The sequence below is a fragment of the Notolepis coatsorum genome (genome assembly GCF_963971535.1).
Source record: "Notolepis coatsorum genome assembly, chromosome: 1".
Lineage (NCBI taxonomy): Eukaryota > Metazoa > Chordata > Actinopteri > Aulopiformes > Paralepididae > Notolepis > Notolepis coatsorum.
Genome location: NC_140165.1, coordinates 290,813,948 through 290,833,444, shown reverse-complemented (window position 1 = coordinate 290,833,444; position 19,497 = coordinate 290,813,948). Strand labels below are relative to the sequence as shown.

General features: G+C 44.7%; 1 protein-coding gene across 1 annotated transcript in view; it reads right to left on the bottom strand.

Annotated features, from left to right (window-relative positions):
• Positions 1–5,921: 5,921 nt before the first annotated feature.
• cntn5 (contactin 5) overlaps positions 5,922–19,497 on the bottom strand; it is a 586,736-nt gene continuing 573,160 nt past the window's right edge. Inside the window, exons 19-24 of the mRNA XM_084320137.1 lie at positions 13,845–14,079; positions 12,165–12,274; positions 10,673–10,859; positions 10,368–10,480; positions 8,265–8,433; positions 5,922–7,581 (exon numbers count right to left, since the gene is read on the bottom strand). Of these exons, the coding sequence (XP_084176263.1) occupies positions 7,478–7,581; positions 8,265–8,433; positions 10,368–10,480; positions 10,673–10,859; positions 12,165–12,274; positions 13,845–14,079 (918 nt within the window). The 3' untranslated portion in view covers positions 5,922–7,477. The remainder of the gene's footprint in view (positions 7,582–8,264; positions 8,434–10,367; positions 10,481–10,672; positions 10,860–12,164; positions 12,275–13,844; positions 14,080–19,497) is intronic.

Sequence of the window (19,497 nt, the reverse complement as noted above, 5' to 3'; positions counted from 1 at the left end):
TTTAAAACTACACACCTGTGTGTAGGGCTGGGCGATATGACGATATTATATAAATATCGGGTACAGTTCATTAACGATACACTTTTTTAACGTATTGTGGATATCGTGATGTTTTGCCCAAGAGGATTGTGTCGCGTCAATCTGGTCCACACCCGTTCAAACTTTTGAACAACGCCGCCCCCACACACACTACTGCATCAAAGTTACTAATTATTATTAACAAAGGCATTCGTTTTGTGGCATTAACGTTATATAGTTAGTTACACGTTCAATAACATTAGCGTATTTACCCAAACATAGCAACGTCCGATGACGACATAGATAGCAAGCGTTACTGTTCATATCTCAGCCCGTGCGGAGTTGTGCATGCCCATTCTGCGGTCTGTTAATAAAGTTTTCAATCAGACAGATGTATGGAAAGGCTTTTATTATAACATTCGTTGCAATAAAATCATTATGGCTTGTTTAGTCATGCTGCGGTGCGCTGGTAATCACTCGTCTGCCGCAGGGAGCTGTTGTTGTCGTTGAGCTGAGCTCAGCTCTCGTCAAAATCAATTGCGGAAGTAAAAAACGCATAGAGCTTGCCGATTGGTGCTAAGAACAGCAGGGCGGGTTCAATCGGTGTGACGTAATTGGCAGACTCGACTGTCAATCAAAATTATGCTGTTGCCGGCTGAATGATCGAATGAATGAGAACGTTATTAACGATTGCAGAATGGGTACAATACAGTACAGCTCAATACAACAACAGTGGACTGGGGGATGAAGACCAGAAAAAGACTTTCGGCTTTTTTACACAAGGGTCCTCCATTTTCAATTCATCAAAACATTTAGAGACATACAAATATACAGTAGTTTCATAAAAATGCTAAAATGCTATTTATTGATTGATTGATTGATTGATTTAAAACTTTATTAACATATTGCAGAATGGGTACAGTACAGCTCAATACATACAATTGTTAAGGGGATGCAGACCAGAGAAAGTCTTTCGTCTTGTTTACATCAGGGTCCCCCATTTTCAATTAATCATATTTCATATCTAAATCATATAATATCTCATTGCTAAATATATGCAATATATAATCTAATAATCCAATAATCTAAATCTAATATATAATATAAAAATGCTAAATGCATGGGTATTTTATTTAGTCTTTAATGTTAGCTTGCAAACTCAAATACTGTCTTGGTAAGCCTCATAATGAATTGTTTGGGGAAAAAAATAAAAACATCGTGATGTGTATCGTGTATCGCCGAAAGGTCAGAAAATATCGTGATATCATATTTAGGCCATATCGCCCAGCCCTACCTGTGTGCGCAAACAAACGCACACATGTGCGCACACACACACACACACACACACACACACACACACACACACACACACACACACACACACACACACACACACACACACACACACACACACACACACACACACACACACTGAGGTTAACCTAGGGGGAGTTCACGTTTTAATTGCCGACACCATAGCTTCTGCCTCTCTGAACCAAATATGTCCCGTTGCATGCAGGGTACATAATCCATTATCATAAATCAGATGCGCCAACACAGACAGGTGCGGCATGAATAATTAAAGGTCGGTGCATTAGCACTGTAGTGGAGGTGCCGTACGCGCCTGGGCCAGCATCACTGAGCAGTCTAAAAAGCACCTGCGAAAAGACCTCCATCCACATTAAACAGTTTGATGCTCCGTGTTGCCGCAATAAATGATGTACACCCCGCCCACCCCCACCCCCGTTTTCTCTTCTGTTTTTTTCCTTTTACAGAAAACCTCCTCTGAATTAACCAAACCAAAGAGGTCTAAAAGAGGAGAGGTGTCCGTGGAATAGAGATTGAAACGGCCCGGGGCGCTGTTCGTCCTCTGTACGGCCGCGTGGCCGTATATCTCTTGTGGTTGAGCCGGTACCCTTGTCTGAACCTGGAGCGGGTGAGCTAGGTTACTCTGAGCCTGTAATGGAGAATCGATGGAGCTGTAGGGAGAGACAGGGGGCGTGTGGGGGCACAGAAGGTCTGCTCGGTTAAAGTGTGGGCATGGGGGGGTTGGTTACTTCTCCATGGGCTACACATTTTTACAATAATTACACTTGAAGCAAATTCATTTGGTTTTCTGCCCAGTGGGAGATAAGGCTTTGCTGGACGGGAGAAGGAGTCTGAGAGAGGAGGGAGAGTTCCTTCTGACACTGCCCAGGCACTTTTATCACAAGGTGCTTTATGGGGTCCAATCAAGCTTACGTAGCACACGGGAGCGGCTGCTGAAGGGCTGGACCTGCGCACACGATAAGGGAGGCAATCTTCACAAGTAGATGAACTCCAGTTGCAGTGCATGGGGAAATCTCATTCCGTCTAAATCTGTTGCGGTCCTGACTTCCGGGTCAAACAACTAACGTGATAAACTAGCAATAAAGTCCATATTGGCATTTAAAAACGATAACGTCAATCTGTCATATGTAGAGATCAGTTGCTACTGTATTTAGAAATGCAAACGTACAGTATCATTTCTTCGATTCTGATTCTTGGGGTCACGATTCAATCAAAAATGTATTCTTGATTCAATACATGCCTAGATTAGATTCTATTTCTATACATGATTGATGGTTTGAGTTACTTTTCCCATTTGACTGTGGTAGACACTTTAATACAGTAGGTCTCAAATAAAGAAATCACACTGAATCAAATGTAAACCTTTACTCAATGTAAACCTTGAGTAAGATTTATTTTCCAGTTTAGTCCACTCAATATGAAACATAAATGCAATCATTTGAAACATGTTACTGGCAGTCTTCTGCAATAACACATTTTCTTTTCTTTTTTGAATGATTTTTGGAATTTGTGAATACATTTTGAATCGATAGGGATAGAATCATGATTCTTATGTGAATAGATTTATTTCCAACACCCCTAAAAGTCATGATGGCCATGCTTCTGCATGTTCTTCGCAGTCCTACGTTGGTGCAACACAACGTTACACTTGACTAAACTTCACATACTGGCCAACACTCAATTTCTACCGTTTTTTCCCACAAAGAGGTTTTTAATTGAGTGTACCATAGTGACACAAATTAAATCACGTGGCAACCGAGAGTGAATGTAAAACTCCTCAGTACATTTACATTTAGTAATTTAGCTGACGCTTTTATCCAATGCGACTTACACGTTTTGTACGACAAGTCAGCAGGAAGGGCACAACTCTATAACAAGAGTAACAATGTTCATCGAAGTGTTCAAACTTGAGTGCTACAGTGTTGAGTGTATATTAGGAAGAGTGCATGACAGTAGAGGACAGTAAGAAGGTTAGAATTTCTTTTTCTTTTTCATTTCAGATATTGATTGAAGAAGTGTGTCTTTAGTCGGCGGCGAAAGATTGGTGTCCTAACTGTGGTTGGAAGTTCGTTCCACCATTGGTTCCAGCAAGGACCGAGAATAGGCGGCTTCTCTTTGATGACCCTCCCGGAGCTTGGACAGGAGTGGGTCTGAGGCGGCCAGAAGACATAGAGCGGAGGGGTCTTGAGGGTGTGTAGTTTTTTTTTTTTTTTTTTTATCTTTCTTCCCCTCCTTTTTCCCTGATTTTTCTCCCATCCCACCCTTCCTGGTTGTTGCGTACTTTCCCCTACTGTTGGTCCGGGAGACCGGAGACTGTCACATGCTTTCCTCCGACGCATGTGCAGCCTGGGGCAGGCCTCACCGGGGAGAGTGTAGCGTGTGGGAGGCCACACTATCTCTCCTTAGTTACAACCCTTGCTGAGCAGGCGCCCCGACCGAACTGTAGGGGTCGCTGTCCACAACGCCCAGGACCCACCCTTCAGCTTTCCCACCCCCTGATACAGCCAATTGTGTGAGAGGCCAGCCAAGCTGATAGCATCGCCGGGAGCTGGATTCGAACAAACGAATCCAGTGTCTCCCGGTGTTGGTGACGAACGTAATCTCCGTGCGCCACCTGCCCCCCGAGGGTGTGTAGTTAGAGACCATTGACTGGAAGTCGAGGACCTTGAAGCATATTCGTGCGCTGATGGGAAGCCAGTGCAGGTCCCTAAGAATTGGGGTAACATGGGCTGACTTTAGTAGGTTGGAGATCATGCGGGCGGCTTCATTCTGAATGAGTTGAAGGGCTTGATGGCGGTGGTCGGTAGACCAGCAAGCAGTGTAATTTTTTTTTCAAACATCACAACCTCCAATGCATTTCTATGGGTTATTTTAGTGCAAGCTCTTACGTACTTCCGTCATACGTAAGTCACACTAATACAACGAATTGTCTATTGGCTGAGCGCATGGCATTCGTTTGACATCACGTCCGGAATCACGCCAACTAGGAAATAACTAACGCTATTAGTTGTTGACTTGTTGTCGTCATCGAAAATGTATAATAATCACAAGATACATTCAGTGCTGGATCTAACTAAATGGATTTATGGAGACACATTTATGGACAGTTCAAGCCCGGACCACAAAGCTTCTCGAAGGGTTAGCGTGACACGCGACGGCTCTGCGATATTCTACCGGCAGCAAAGAAAAGTGAGTCTCAGCCTCTGCATTATGATATCATGATTAGGGTTGGGTACCTTTCACATTTGAACCGATATTGGTACCGGTACCCAACGGTACCCTTTTTCAGTACTTTAGACTCTAAAAATGTTATCTACCTACCTCAGTTGTAAAAAAAATAAAATCAAAACTTCAAATAATTTATTATCATATATAATATTGCAGCAAGCGTTGTCTGCATCTAGCTTTGTAATGTGTAACAACACTTGCGACCATTTTCGGCTTGCCATTCCCCCGACTGCTTTGTTGTTGAACAAGTCAAATCCTAGGTAAGCGTATATTGTGCGTGTGAACATTGACGTGAACGTGCGGCACACTTCATAGGTTTCGTTTAGCGGTAAACGAAACATTGACGTCGTCAAAAATAAATAAATAAAACATTTAAGTAAAATAAAAAAGTACCGAAGAGTACCGAACAGGAGAATGTTCTGAGTATATGGGTACGTCTTCTGTGTCAGAATTAAGAACACTACTATAGAATAAAGCTAATTTGGGTATACAAAATAAAACTAAAATGTGTGGGTCCACAAGATCAGTCTCCCATTCATAGTCTAAGGAGCGGCTCCAGCCTTTATACTATCACAAGTTTGAGTCTTTGGGTTTGAGTTTCTGGCGTTGAGAGAGAGTAGCTCCTGTTCACAGATGTTGATTGAACTTTCCTAGGTCATGGAAATAACATTCACTACCACACTACCAAGGGTTAACACTTTCACTAGCACACTACAGAAGGTTAACCTTTCACTATCCCACTACAGAAGGTTAACCATTCACTATCTCACTACAGAAGGTTAACTGTCTTTAGTATGGTAGTGAAAGGGTTACCCTTCTATAGTGTGGTAGTGAAATGGTTAAAGGCCCCATGAAATCAAAATAGGCCTAGATGTTTATGTTCTTTTTAATCACATAATGTCTTGCACTGATCTGTATCAGTATGTAGACGAGTATCTGTAACAACAATGACAAAAACACTTTTTTTATGTATTTTTAATGGTATTTTAGAGTTTGTAATTTCCTGGAAAACAATACAAAAAATGTTGATGAGTCATCCTGCACACAGGGGCGTATAGTAATTTAGCGCCCAATGAAATGCTTTCTAGAATGACATTTACAGCACATTGTAGGCTAACTGAGCTAGCACTCAGCCTCTCCACTAAATTGAACACATGTTCAATGTCAGCTTGCTAGCCAACGTTACTAATGTTGCGTAACATTGCTAACGTACGTTGCTAACATTAGCTTGCTAGTTATTGGCTACTGTAAATGCCAATCAATATCCACGACAAGTCCCTCCCTAGCTTCCTGTTTTTAGAGGAAATGCATAAATAATATGGAATCACATAGCCTACCATTCTTTTAGCCATTTCATGGGGACTTTAAATGTACTGGTTATGGGGCGATATTGACTTATCAGTGCAAAATATGACTTCACTTACAATACACATGTTTTCTGTCATATATATCAGTAAAGATAACGTTTACCAACACATACTGTACGATGCACTCCTATAAACGTTCTTTCTTTTTCACAAACTGCTCCTTTATGGTTGCAAAATTAATCCTTTGACTGAGCATTAGCCACCTGTTATTTGCCGTTTGATTACAGATACCGTTCTTTTGGTAGAGTAGCCAAAACTCTAGCTGTGATGCTATTGCGCGGACACAAGGGGTGTATAGGGCAAAAGGTGTCCTGTCATTGGAGGACGTGTATTCAGTGTAAAATAGATCATGGACATTTCCCCTTGTTTTTTCCTTTTAAGAAATGAAAAACCACAACCGTTTTATTTAAAAAATATACATCACATTTATTTGTACTGACACGAGGAGTCCGCACAGAGTCTTTGTCTAAACGATGTGTTTGGGCGGCGCAGGAAAGCACCCCCCTCCTACCGCCATACATCCAACAGTCAACATATCACCAAGCGTTGCTCTTCGCTAACAGAAAACAGAAACCTTTGACGTAGCTGACACGCACACACCACTGTTTTTAAATTTTTTTGCTTGTTTTTTCTCCTAAAGGTAACACAATGTACAAAAAAAGCAAGTCTGTAAATAGTAAGATTTTCAGTACCATAAAAAACTTTTTTTCTGTGTGTCTCTCTCTCTCTCTCTCTCAAATGTGTGAATAAGAAAACAATGCACTTATCTCTACAGAGCTTTTTGCTGCGCTGCTCGTTAGGCAGCCAGCGGGTAAATTGATGTGGAGAAGAAGTCATGAAGAGAAGCGGGTACGTCTGATCCCTGTACAGGCCCGTTTCACAGCAGCCATTTTGACATGCCAACGCAGGGGAAAACATAGGTGTAGTTAATAACATTAATTATGGTTCCATTCCACGGAAGGTGTTGCTGGAGCCAGGGCTCTGGTGTGGCGCCTGCTGTCTCACTGGAACGATTCTGACACACCTAAATGCAATCAGAACCCTAATTAATGTTATTAACTACACCTACGTTTACCCCACACGTTGGCACGTCTAACTGGCCGCCCGTGAAAAGGGCCCATTAACCACCACAGCAGATCTCCAGGAACTGTTCCCGCTCTGAGGAGCCCCGGAGATGCACGTGCCGCCTGGAAGTCGTTAAGACACCAGTCAGTGAAAATAAAACAAAAAGAAAACAACAAACAAAAGAGCCTTTCTCACACAGTGTACACTACAGTACAACACTACAGTGACATCGGAAAGAATCTGATCAAATCAAAAACCTTTCGCAGCCCGAGAGAAAAATAAATAAAAAAGAGATGCATGTTGGAAACCGTCCGTTAAGTGGTGGACACAACCCCCCCGTCACAACACCGTCCTCGGCAGGGCCCCGCACGGGACGGGGTTAAGGCCAAAAAGCAAGCAGAAAGTCTGAGTCCAGGGTTTGAGGGAGTAGCGACTCCCTCCGTGGAGATGAGGACGGCCCCCCTGTGGGCTCACCAGGAGGCTGAAGGCACCAGGAGGACCAGAATCACAAGCGTCCATGTTAGGCTCTGTGGCACATGGTGCACCGAGCACTCACCACTTTTAGCTCGGACGCCTGAGAGATAGAGAGAGAGAGAGAGAGAGAGAGAGAGAGAGAGAGAGAGAAACAGAGAGAGATACAGACAGAAAGAGAAACAAACAGAGAGAGACAGAGAGACAGTCAGAGCGAGAGAGAAACAGACAGAGAGAGAGAGAGACAGAGAGAGAAAGAAACAAACAGAGAGAGAGACAGAGAGAGAGAGCAACAAACAGAGAGAGAGAGGGGACCAATTTTCAGTCAGACCACAAAAGAGGAAGCATATAACCACATTCGTTCTTAGCACTGAATAACACCATTGAACTTGGGAATTAACTGCTTTAAAACGGCCTTCGGAGCCATAAAAGAGAATAAGTCCTCCCTTTGAAAAAAGGGAAAGAGGAATAAAACAGCTTCACGGCTTTGTTTGTGTCGCGTTTGTGTGTCGGCACAAAATAACTACAAACTTTCCATTTTGTCTCGTTGCTTGGGAGTTAATTGGCTGTGCAACAGTAGGTCGGTTTTGCAGGGGGAGGTAATTAAAACGGTATTAAGAGAAGAAAACTTGGCTTAAGCAACAGCTGCGGTGACTCAATTAATAAGAGCAGAACATAAGATGGGTACAAAAGAGAAGGCGTGTGCACACGTAGCGGACGCCTCCCACAGTTCTGGTAATGGACTGTCCGGTGGGGGGGGGGGCGGGGAGGTGACTCAGGGCTTACCGGAGGAGGTGACGACTCTGACCTGGGAGCTGACCGCCCCCTCGCCCCCCTCGCTGACCGCTCGCACCTGGATGCTGTAGGTGCCTCCCTCTGGCAAGGAGAGCACCGTGGAGGGGTTGATGGTCCTGATCACCTGGTTGTGACCTCTGCCCTCTTGACTCAGGAACACCTGCAGCGACATGGACGTGCACACACACACACACACACACACACACACACACACACACACACACACACACACACACACACACACACACACACACACACACACACACACACACACACACACACACACACACACACACACATGTACATACACACGCACATGTTTTAATATCTTTATTTGTGTTGACATTTCAGACAAAATTCCTTGAACACAAACAATAATAGATGCACAAGCAAATCTTGGAATCTCCAAATGACATGTATCTACGCACACACACACACACACACACACACACACACACACACACACACACACACACACACACACACACACACACACACACACACACACACACACACACACACACACACACACACACACACACACACACACACACACACACACACACACACACAAGCATGTCCTGTATCACTGGTGTGCCGTTCAGGGGCAGGGGCAAGAAAAAAATAAAGCAACACCTGTACCTCTTAACTGGCGCCCAGAAAAGTGTCCATTTTTAAACATGAACTTGAGGACTGCATACTTTTTTTGCAAAGCTGATCTTTATACTTTATACGTATAGCACATGCATGAGCCTGGTCTCTTTTGAAAGATAACACTCTGAGGTTTCTGATACAATAAAGAAAATGTGTGCTAATGAAATAGAGTAACATAGGTCTGAACTTGAGTTGTAGAAAAACTTGTTACACACGTTCTTCTGTAGTAGTTGCAATATCCAGAAGTAGTATATCCAAAATAATTGGTATGAGTCTTATGTAGTACATGTCCAGATTTCATATAAATCCGTTCAGAAATTAGTGATATAGAGCGATTTTGGTCAAATGTGAGAAAAAAAAAAGGTCTGCAGGTTTCCATTTTCGCATAGACTCCAATGCATTCGGCGTATTTTTTACTTCCTGTTTTTGCTTGTGACTTTTCACCTAGATCCCTGATTCGCTCATCCCCACTTCAGGTATCATTGGAAAGTCACACTCATTGCTTACAACCCTGTCCAATAATTTCCCCGATCGCCAAATGATTGACGGAGTTAGAGCCTCGGGAGTCGCGGGTGGTATTCGAAAAATATAAATTCTGCTAAAGACTTTGGCGCACGCCTCACATATCGGCATGTAACTCGAGAACCCCCTGAACGGACTTTGTCGCCTGAAACAGCAATTGACAGCCAACAAATAGGGATTTAATTCGATATAGATATTGTATTAAAGAATATGCACACCCGAGCCGCTAGAGGTCGCCAAAGTGGTGCATCACGCCGGTGGGCAAATCGTCCTCAAAGCGTCCCGGGGCTGGCTCGGTGCCAGTTAAGTTAAGAGGTTAAAAATACTAGGAGTTCCATATGTAATAGGGTTTTGGTTTATAGGAGAGTGGGCCTAGGCAGGGTCTTTGCTGAGGGCATCAGATGAGAGGCTCTCATAGAAAGTGAAATAATTGGAAATGAACGTCAGAAATGTCTAGTGCAAAATTCTATTTAGATTTTCCTCAGTCTGAAAAGTCCACTCAGGGACCTGGTGAAAAGGGCAGGGACAGCTGCCCGCCCCCCCCCCCCCCTCCACAGCGCACGCCAGTGTCCTATATACTTATCCAACTGGTCCCAGTCCCAGAGCTATAGTGTCCCTGAGCTTATTAACTTCAGCTCTCTCTCTTCCTGGAGCAGTAATAGTGTTTGCATGGTTGTTTAGCTCTGCGTCTGAATGCCCTTAAATCCAATAAGTACAGCAACGACGCTGAGGATTGTCTCCCCCCCCCCCCCTCACTTATTCCTTTTTCTCACTATGTAAATAAATCTATTGTAGCATCCGGAGAGCCTCTATGTATTTCTTTATTATTATGCTGGCCTCCTGCATGCATGCAGCCCACACCTCGGTAGTCCCCGGGTCATGAGCGCAAACATTTCTATATGAGAAACGGCGATTCACCATATATCCGACGACATCCGACTCGTTGTTTTTGGACTTCACGGGGGCCCAGCTCAGAGACACGTTATTGCCCTCTTGAATCCACGTCAGGTTGCCGGGGGGCTTCTCCGGAGCTGGCAGAGGGTGAGAGAGAGAGAGCGCGACACTCCATCTAATTATGTGTATAAATAGAAGCAAACTGAGTTTCTCTCTGTTAGGTCATTTACTATACTGCTTTTTTTATGAACAAATTTAGAGCAAATGGTAACAGGTTAGCCTCCCTTCCATATATAGTAGAGTGTGATCAGTGTCAGCGCTGCACTCACGGGCCTTCCTGGTCGTGACGGTGACAGCGGGGCCAGCGGGCCCCTGGCCGATGCTGTTGAAGCCTTTCACTGTGATGAAATACACTGCGTTTCCCTCCAGCTCTGTCAACACCATGGACGTCTCGTTCTTCACAGTCTTCCTCTTCCTCCCTGCCTCTTCCTGCTCCGTGTCTTTCCAGTAGCCGACCTGAGAGACACAAGTCAGTTAATGTTGTCGCCTTTTCCGTCGATTATGCTCCAATATACACGCACAAAGGTGTACTGTATCGTGGTGGAATCGAAGTTATCAATTATGTTGTAGTTGTTGTTGTAGGTTTAATAGTGAAACACATAGTACAAAGTACATGTCGATTAAATGAGCTTGGGCTAAGAGGAGTGCTCTCACTGTGGCCAGCTGGGAGAAAACAGAGGGAGAGATGAGACATAGTTTAAGAGTTTAAGAATAGAGAGGGGTGGGGGCTCTTGGATCTCACCAAGGTGTGAGATTTAAGCTATTAATTGGGGCAACCAAAAGGGATTCCTCAACTGTATATATATGTACATAATGTGCAAACTAGTGCTGTCAGGCGATTAAAAAAATGTATCTAATTAATTACAGGATTTGTAATTAATTAATCGAATGAATCACATTTTAATCGCATAACCATTTTAGGCCTGATATTTTATATTCTATAATCATATTTCAAATTGCATGTGTCCGGATGGCAGAATTCAGTACTGTATCTACAAAACCTTCTGTTTAATCATCTTCCCTTTATTCATTTGCTTAGATTTTTCAGGTCTGGTAAATTTTGGCATGGTGTTATTCACAGTAAAAAAAAGAAGAAGAAAAAATAATTGAATTGATATTCTCATTTGGTTCATTACAATTTACGCAAGCCTAGTAACAGACACAGTATTTCTGACACTGGGAATACATTCCCTGAGATCCATAGATGTCCCTAGAATCAGATACCAAGAACATGCAAATGGACCATTTAAAAAAAAAAAGTCTGTAAATGTTTATTCTACATTTTAATGGAATGAATGAGATTTATAAAAAAAAGAAAAAAAAAGTTGTATTCGTTTTGAGTGAATTTTTATAACGCGATAATTTGCTGTGTAATACATGTGCACAAGCACACACACAACACACAACACACATGTGCACACACACAAACACACACACAAACTAACACACAGTTGTAAAGATTGAAATGCGCACTGTAAATGTCAGTACAAGTCGGCTTCGAGTTGCGACATTCTGACACAGTATCCATAGTAGCTCTGAAAATATCATGCCCTGGTCATTTGCAATTGACACACAACACAATGTTGGTACAAACAACAACACCCAAGATGAATACATGGCATCATTCATCCGTCTGCACTAAAAGGTGCTTTTGGAACTTTAGACCACTGTACATTCACAATATACAGGCATGCATGTAGCTGCACACGCACACACACACGCACGCACGCACGCACACACACACACACACACTACACAGACCTCATATCCCTTTGGTTTCCCAGGGCCAGGATTGGGTGTTTTCCAAGTGACCCTAATTTCCGATGAAGAAATGCTGGAAGCTTTCACATCGGATGGGGCTTCCCTTGGCTCTGAGGGAGAGAACAGTGAGAACTTTACAAATCCAATAGACAAGACAAAATAGTCATCCTCTTAAAAGGGCACAATGGATTCTCTGGGTCCTCAACCTGCACACAACCTCACCCATACGGAAAGCCATTATAAGAGGTTTTTATAAGAAACATAGTTTCTGCCTTCACATATTGTTACCGTACTCATTCCATCTATCGATGGCTGAAGAGAAAAATTAACTTTTCTGAGAAAACTAAAAGACATATCTTGTTTTCTTGCAGAATGCAATTTTTAAGGATACCCAATACAATACACAGTTTTTGGACTATATTACTATAATATGTGTTAAAGGTCCCCTGTCTTATAAATAGCCTTTTCCAGTGTTTAGCATTGTTTTCTAGCAATGGGGGTTTGTATCAATGGGATCTGTGTCTCTAATTCTCATTTTGGCGGATTGCTCCAATTTAGTTGAGACAAGATCCTCCCCCAGTGAACTAAGCCATTCTGATTTGACTCGCTCCCTGACGTCAGTAGGTGCTGCTGATCTGCATAACTAATGCCCCCTCTATGGTTGTAGCGCACTCAACAACAGAGCGAGTGGAAATACTGACACTTCCTCAAACGGGTTGACGTGGTGCGGGTGCCGACAGAGAGAGCAGAGAACGAGCGAGCGAGAGAGAGGGAGAGAGAGATAGAGAGAGGGAAAGGGAGAGAGAGGGACACGGAGCATCTTACACACACCCCCCGACCGCGTGCATGCGGGGAAACACACACACGCAGTCGGGACACAGCGAGAGAGAGAGGGAGAGAGACAGAGAGAGATACGGAGCACCCCACACACACTCCCGACCGCACGCGCAGGGAAACACACATACGCAGTCGGGAGCACTCGCATATCACTGTCAACCTGCTGAAAAATATCATTGTGCACGCTTCCACGCGCGTGCCCGTATTCCGATCCATGCAATAATATTCACAGGGGTATATATTGTCATTTGAAACAAGTTACCAATGCATTGTCCCGTGGGATTATGCCCCCCCCCCCCCCCCCCCCCCTCTATGTCTCTCTCTGTCTGCCAGTGCAGACTGTGGGTGACTGTCACTCAAATCGCTTTGCGAGTATGGGCGGAGCCCATCCCAAAACAGCTTGAAATTTTGAAGTGGAAAAATGCTGCTTTCGAGTACTTGATTAGAAATACAAAACAATGCATTTAAAAAAGATTTAACTTACAGATGTGTTCCATAGACTCACAGGAATTGTGTAACATTGCCCAAATAGTTAAAGGAATAGCAAAACATAGGACCTTTAACAATACTGACCAGGTATTAGTGCCTCCGCAAAGTGCAGATAGGAGGTTTTTCAGCTTTTTTTAATGCAGGTTTTGCTCTTTGGCCATCGCTATGTTTTTTATACTGTACTATGCTACTATTCTATGTTAGATTCCCCAGCCATAATATATGGATGATTTTCTAAATTCCATGTAAGGATTTTATTACGTGGATTTACGGCCATAATGTTTCGCTCGACCGTCTAAAACTTTGTGTAAAGTCTTCTCTACACGGGGGCGCCGCCTCGGAGCGCGGACTCACCCCCCTCCGCGGAGTAAACGGTGACGACTCCGCTGAAGGGCCCGTCTCCCTTGTTGTTGTACACGCCGACCTTCACCTCGAACGGCGTGAGGGGTGGGAAGGTCTCGTCTCTGTACTTGTACGTCGTGGAGTCCGCCGACGTCACCATCTTCTCCTTCCAGCCCCTCGTCCCGTTGGCACGGAAAGCCACAATGTAGCCGAAGCCCTCACCGTTTTGGAACTCCTCAGACACGGGCTAGAAGGCAGGGGAGGGGGGGGGAATGTGGCGTGTTACAGATGACCTTGTGCAGTGATGTGGGCACGTTCACATCCTGCATACTGAACATCCTGCCATGCTGAATTAGAGTAGAAACCATCACAGTCAGGAGACCTATCCGGGCCTACCATTAAATAAAGGTTAATCGCATAAATGACATTACCATAAATATATTGTTACATTATTCACACACTTTCCTATCTGGATAACTTCTTAGGTGAAACAAATGCCTTTCCAAATAATTCAAAAAGGAATTGATCAAAAACCAAAAGGGAATCTGTTCCATTTTTGTACATAAATTACTTGTAAATGTGCTTTCATCACAAGCATGAATGCATTTGTTGATTGCTGACTTGTTGTACACAATTTGTGAGTCAGTTTGGATAAAAGCGTCAGCTAAATTACTAAATATAAATGTAATTGGGACCACCAAACACAAACACCATACAACACTGGGATCACAAAGAAAACAAAAACCAAAACACTTCAAAAAGCACACAAGAAATTATAACACAAACGTGACTACTACAAGAACGTGGACATGTCCTCTAGTGTCGCCCCGCATGGCCTGCTTTCCAGCTCATCCTCCTCCTCCCTACCACTGTAGCTGTCTGCCAGTTTTAATAAAGGCACAGCCGATCTTGAAAACGGAGTAACAAATGTTCTCTGGCTGCATTGTTCTGGCTGAGCGGCCCTGGGTTTGGGGAGAGGCTTTGGATGCCTGGCTCTCACTGCTCGTTTACCAGCTAAGGATGCGATACTGGGAGCTGTCTCAAACACCTGCCACACATTTAATCTAACCGAATGCAATTCATTAAGGTGAGATGAAAATGTAATTAAAATATGAGCTACCGGAATTAAACATTCAGTTAAATTTAATAAATGACAAACACCTGTACATGTGTTTTTTTTCTCTTTTTTTTTGGCAGCAAATCAATTTGTCATGATGCTGCGAATGTGTTAATTTGCACAGGCTTCAGAAATAATAACGTCCCCTGAAGGTCCCACTAGCACTAACTAGCAGGTCTGTTGTGTGTGTACGGGTGGTGGATGGTGTTTTTTATTCAACACCGACTAGTCACTGTGGCTGCCTAATTACAAGGATACTCAGTGAAGATCAATTACCCTCCATCAAACTTATCAGAGCTAGCAAGGCTCTTAAAGAGACACCACGGAATATGGTTATTCGAGAACAGCATGACCAAATTGGCTAATCAGTTCGGTCTAGTAACACACGCACGCACGCACGCACGCACGCACGCACGCACGCACGCACGTACGCACGCACGCACGCACGCACGCACGCACGCACGCACGCACGCACGCACGCACGCACGCACGCACGCACGCACGCACGCACGCACGCACGCACGCACGCACGCACGCACGCACGCACGCACGCACGCACACACACACACACACACACACACACACACACACACACACACACACACACACACACACACACACACACACACACACACACACACACACACACACACACACACACACACACACACACACACACACACACACACACACACACACACTTCTGGGAATATGGGAATAGAGGAAGTAGTAGATGTACGACACAGTAGGAAAGGCCTGATCTGAGTCGGGTGAAATGCTCCAGGGGGGGGGGGGGGTCCCGCTGGGCTCGGTGATGGTGACTGTAGGGGCATCACTAATGGTTCTCTCAATAGCTCCCAATGAAAAAGCAGTCTCTCACCGTCTCCTTTAATGAGATGGCTGAATGGAGCTGCAGAGACTGCTTAGTCATTCATCCTGCTTAATAACCCTGCCCACCATGGCCATCCAGGCTCTGACAACCTTCCACAGATGATTGGAGAGGCAGCACTGCCGTGCACTCACATGCTCCGACTGCCAAAAGGGGCTAACATTCCTGCTCCGTCTCCTTCAATATTCATCCCCATTGATCACTGACAAAGCCCCCTGATTTATTTCCAAAAGCATTTAGCTGGAACAAGCAGAAATAGGACAGAGCTAAAATGATTCGAAATGGCACATCCAGAAAGACAGCGTATCCATTCACTCATCCGACCGCTATTCATCTCTCTGGGAAAAACATTGAGGGGTGGAATCTCATTTATAATGATGCCGAGATTAGATTACAAAAATAATAATAATAATAATAATAATAATAATAATAATAATAATAATAATAATAATAATAATAATAATAATAATAATAATAAATTAATAAAAACATACAGAAAGAACAAAATAAAAACAAACAAAAAGAACAAAATAAAAACAGTCTAAGACAGCGTGAGACTGTCTAAGCAATGGATTTATCGATGGATTCATTGATGGATGACAGAGTCTTAGGCTCCTTACAATTGGCAGGAGAGAAAAGGCCATCTGTTTTTCTATTGGTTGTAGGCAACGTGATCTTACCGCTATTACTCACTCCGTGCTGCTCAATGTATACAGCACATTGCAGAGAAAATAAATGTATAAAAACAAATACATTATACTGATAAAGAAAACAACACATGTACTATTCAGGATGTTCACTAACAGAATACATTTGATGCAGGCTCTCAGTGGTTTGTCATCAGACAACAGAGTTTATATATAAAAAAATAAAGATCAAGCACAATTCGCTCCCATGGGAGATTCCTTTCTATAACTTCCCGCGTGGCTATTAGATCTGGAACCTACAGAATATTTAGAACACACAGCTACATATCTGAAAGCATTTGGTATAAGAGCTGCATGTCAAACCACACAAGGTTTTGAAGTAATATCAACAAAGTGCCCTTAAGTGTTACCCCACAGGGACAGAGACCTTCTTGACGCATTGAGTTAGAAGTTATTATAATGACATTGCGAAGAGGTTATAAATAGTTAAAGGCAATGCGGACCCAGCAGCACAACAGCATCCCATCTGGAACAGTCTCCATCCCCCATAATGTCCCACCAAGGTGCACTTCTCCTCCTGTCAAGGTTATTTTCCTGGTGACAGTCGGGCTTCCATACTTAATAACCACAAAAATAACCATCAGTACCGTCCACATCTGTTCACGTTTCCCCTGTTAATAGAACCTGGAAGTGCCCTCGTTTGAAGAATCCTGTGGCTTCGTTCATTATGAGTTCATCTGTACACACTATCCCCTCGAGAGCCAAAGGTGCTAACTCCATCGACAAACATTCGGCACTAATATCCTCTTAACATAGCGGGAGGCAGATTACATTTTGAACAAGCCTTGTGAAGATTGAGATTACTAACAGATGTTCTTAAACATCCCAGGCTTTGTGGGACGCTGCTTTGAGACTGAAGGTTAATCATCACATAGTGTACGTCTCTCGAGTGGGACTGAACTTTAAAGTCTCTCTCCTACATCTTCATCACTTGCCAAGCTGATGCAGCTCTGTGTAAGACAGGGGGCCTGGTTAGCCTCCCTGGAGCATTGGCAACACACGTTACTGTTATGAGGGGGCTGTACCCTCATACAGCAAGATGTTGTTGCCAGCTATACAAATTTCAAATTGACTGGCCCACCCACCTGCTTAACACCAGCAATATGGAAGTGGTGCTGGAGGTTTGTGTGTGCGTGGGTGTGTGTGTGAGTGACCGACTGGGAGTTATTAAGTGTCTATCTCTGTTCTTGTGCTCCTGGCCATTGGCTCCTCACTTTAAAGCTGCCTCCTCTTTAAGTACCTCAGTCTCCTCCACGACTGGCCTACTAGCCTAGCAGAGCATCATCCGACTCCCAGTCAACTTATAAAGGACCCCTTGCCCTCTCTGGCCCCAGGGGAAGCCTCTCTTCCCGGCTCATCCTGCTCCACCATGAAGACACAGCATGGTCCTCCCATTGCCTCTCAGCTGGAGCTATGGCTCTGCCACTACTTTCACTGTTTGTGAGAGGTCCCTTCACACCTGCCAACAATAGGCTTTGAAAAAAGGCTTCAACCTTGTAAAAAAAAAAAAAAAGGAAGCAAAATACAAATATATACAGTATATATAATATATTCCTATTTCATATTACTTTTTTTAGTGCATATTTTACATTTTAATATATAGGATAAAGAGAGACAATGGTGAGATCGTTAGGTTATGACTATAACCAAGTTCTGTTAGTTAGGGGCGATGCTTGGCTTCGCCTTCTGCACTATCTCGCGTACGTGCACGCGTACTGAATAAACCACAAATGTACCTCTAATACCAGTATTAGTCTGACCACACCCCTCATCAGCTTACCTTCATAAGCAGGTGTGTGGTCACCTGCTCTCCTCCTTCCCAAGCTTTCACCACAAGGTGAGGTCAAGGGCTGCAGCGGCCGTCCGAAGCCAAGCATCGCCCCTAACTAACAGAACTTGGTTATAGTCATAACCTAACGTTCTGTATCGTTAGTGGCTTAGCTTGGCTTCGCCTTCTGCACAAGGGAGGCCAAGCGGAGCCACTTGGCTGACAAATACACCCCGCTGACAGCCCCCCAAAACCATCAGAACAGGGAGGGCCGAGCCCCCCCGACCCCGCCTAATGGAGGGTATCCCCCCTATTAGAGGCTTCACGGGAAGGCGACGGACCCGACCGTGCGAAGAGCTCTCAAGCAACTTAACGCACAGGGTGAGCAGACCGTGGCTTGACCCCACGACTACACACACGCACAACCCGCATGCCACCCGGGAACGAACGGAGGAACAACCTCGTTACTGCCCCCAGAATCACGGGGTCAAGGGCAAACCCAACCCCGTGGCAAGGCCGTAGCAGCGGAGCGCGAAGGAAGACCCAGACCCACCAAAAGGACTGGACCCCCGGAATGGGGGCCCGGAGAAGTCCATGATGCCAGCATCAAGACCCCACCAGGGGGGCACCTAGTGACCCCGCCCCTCACATCGCCAGCGTATTCGGACAAAGGCCCCTCAGCCGAGCGGGCCCTGTCCCCCTCAACAGCACACCGCCTGGAACACAAGCCCTGCAACAGGCAGACAGCATGGTCATAACACACAAGAGTTAACCAACGGAACAGGCAGTGCACCGGGGAAGACCAGGCAACAGGTCGTCAACCCAAGCCTGGAACAACTGCGGACGAGGCAGGCGCCAGAAAGGACAGCCGAAACAGCCGCCCCGGCGGAAGGGGCGTATGCTGGCGTTGTCGCATAACCAAGCTTTCAACAGCACGTCAGGAGCGGGATCCGTAGACCACACGGCCCCTGACAGCTGCCCACAGAAAAGCCCATACGATCGGCAGACGTCATGAACGTGCAGGGGCACCCTCAACCGGAGAACCGGGAGTTGACACTGCAGCAACACACCAGAGAACCAACCACCCAGGCATTACCCCATGCAATGGTTGGTCCCATAACCCCTCAGGAAAACCCCGAAACGCACCGGCGGCACCACCGCAGCCCGCGTTCCGGTTCCCAACA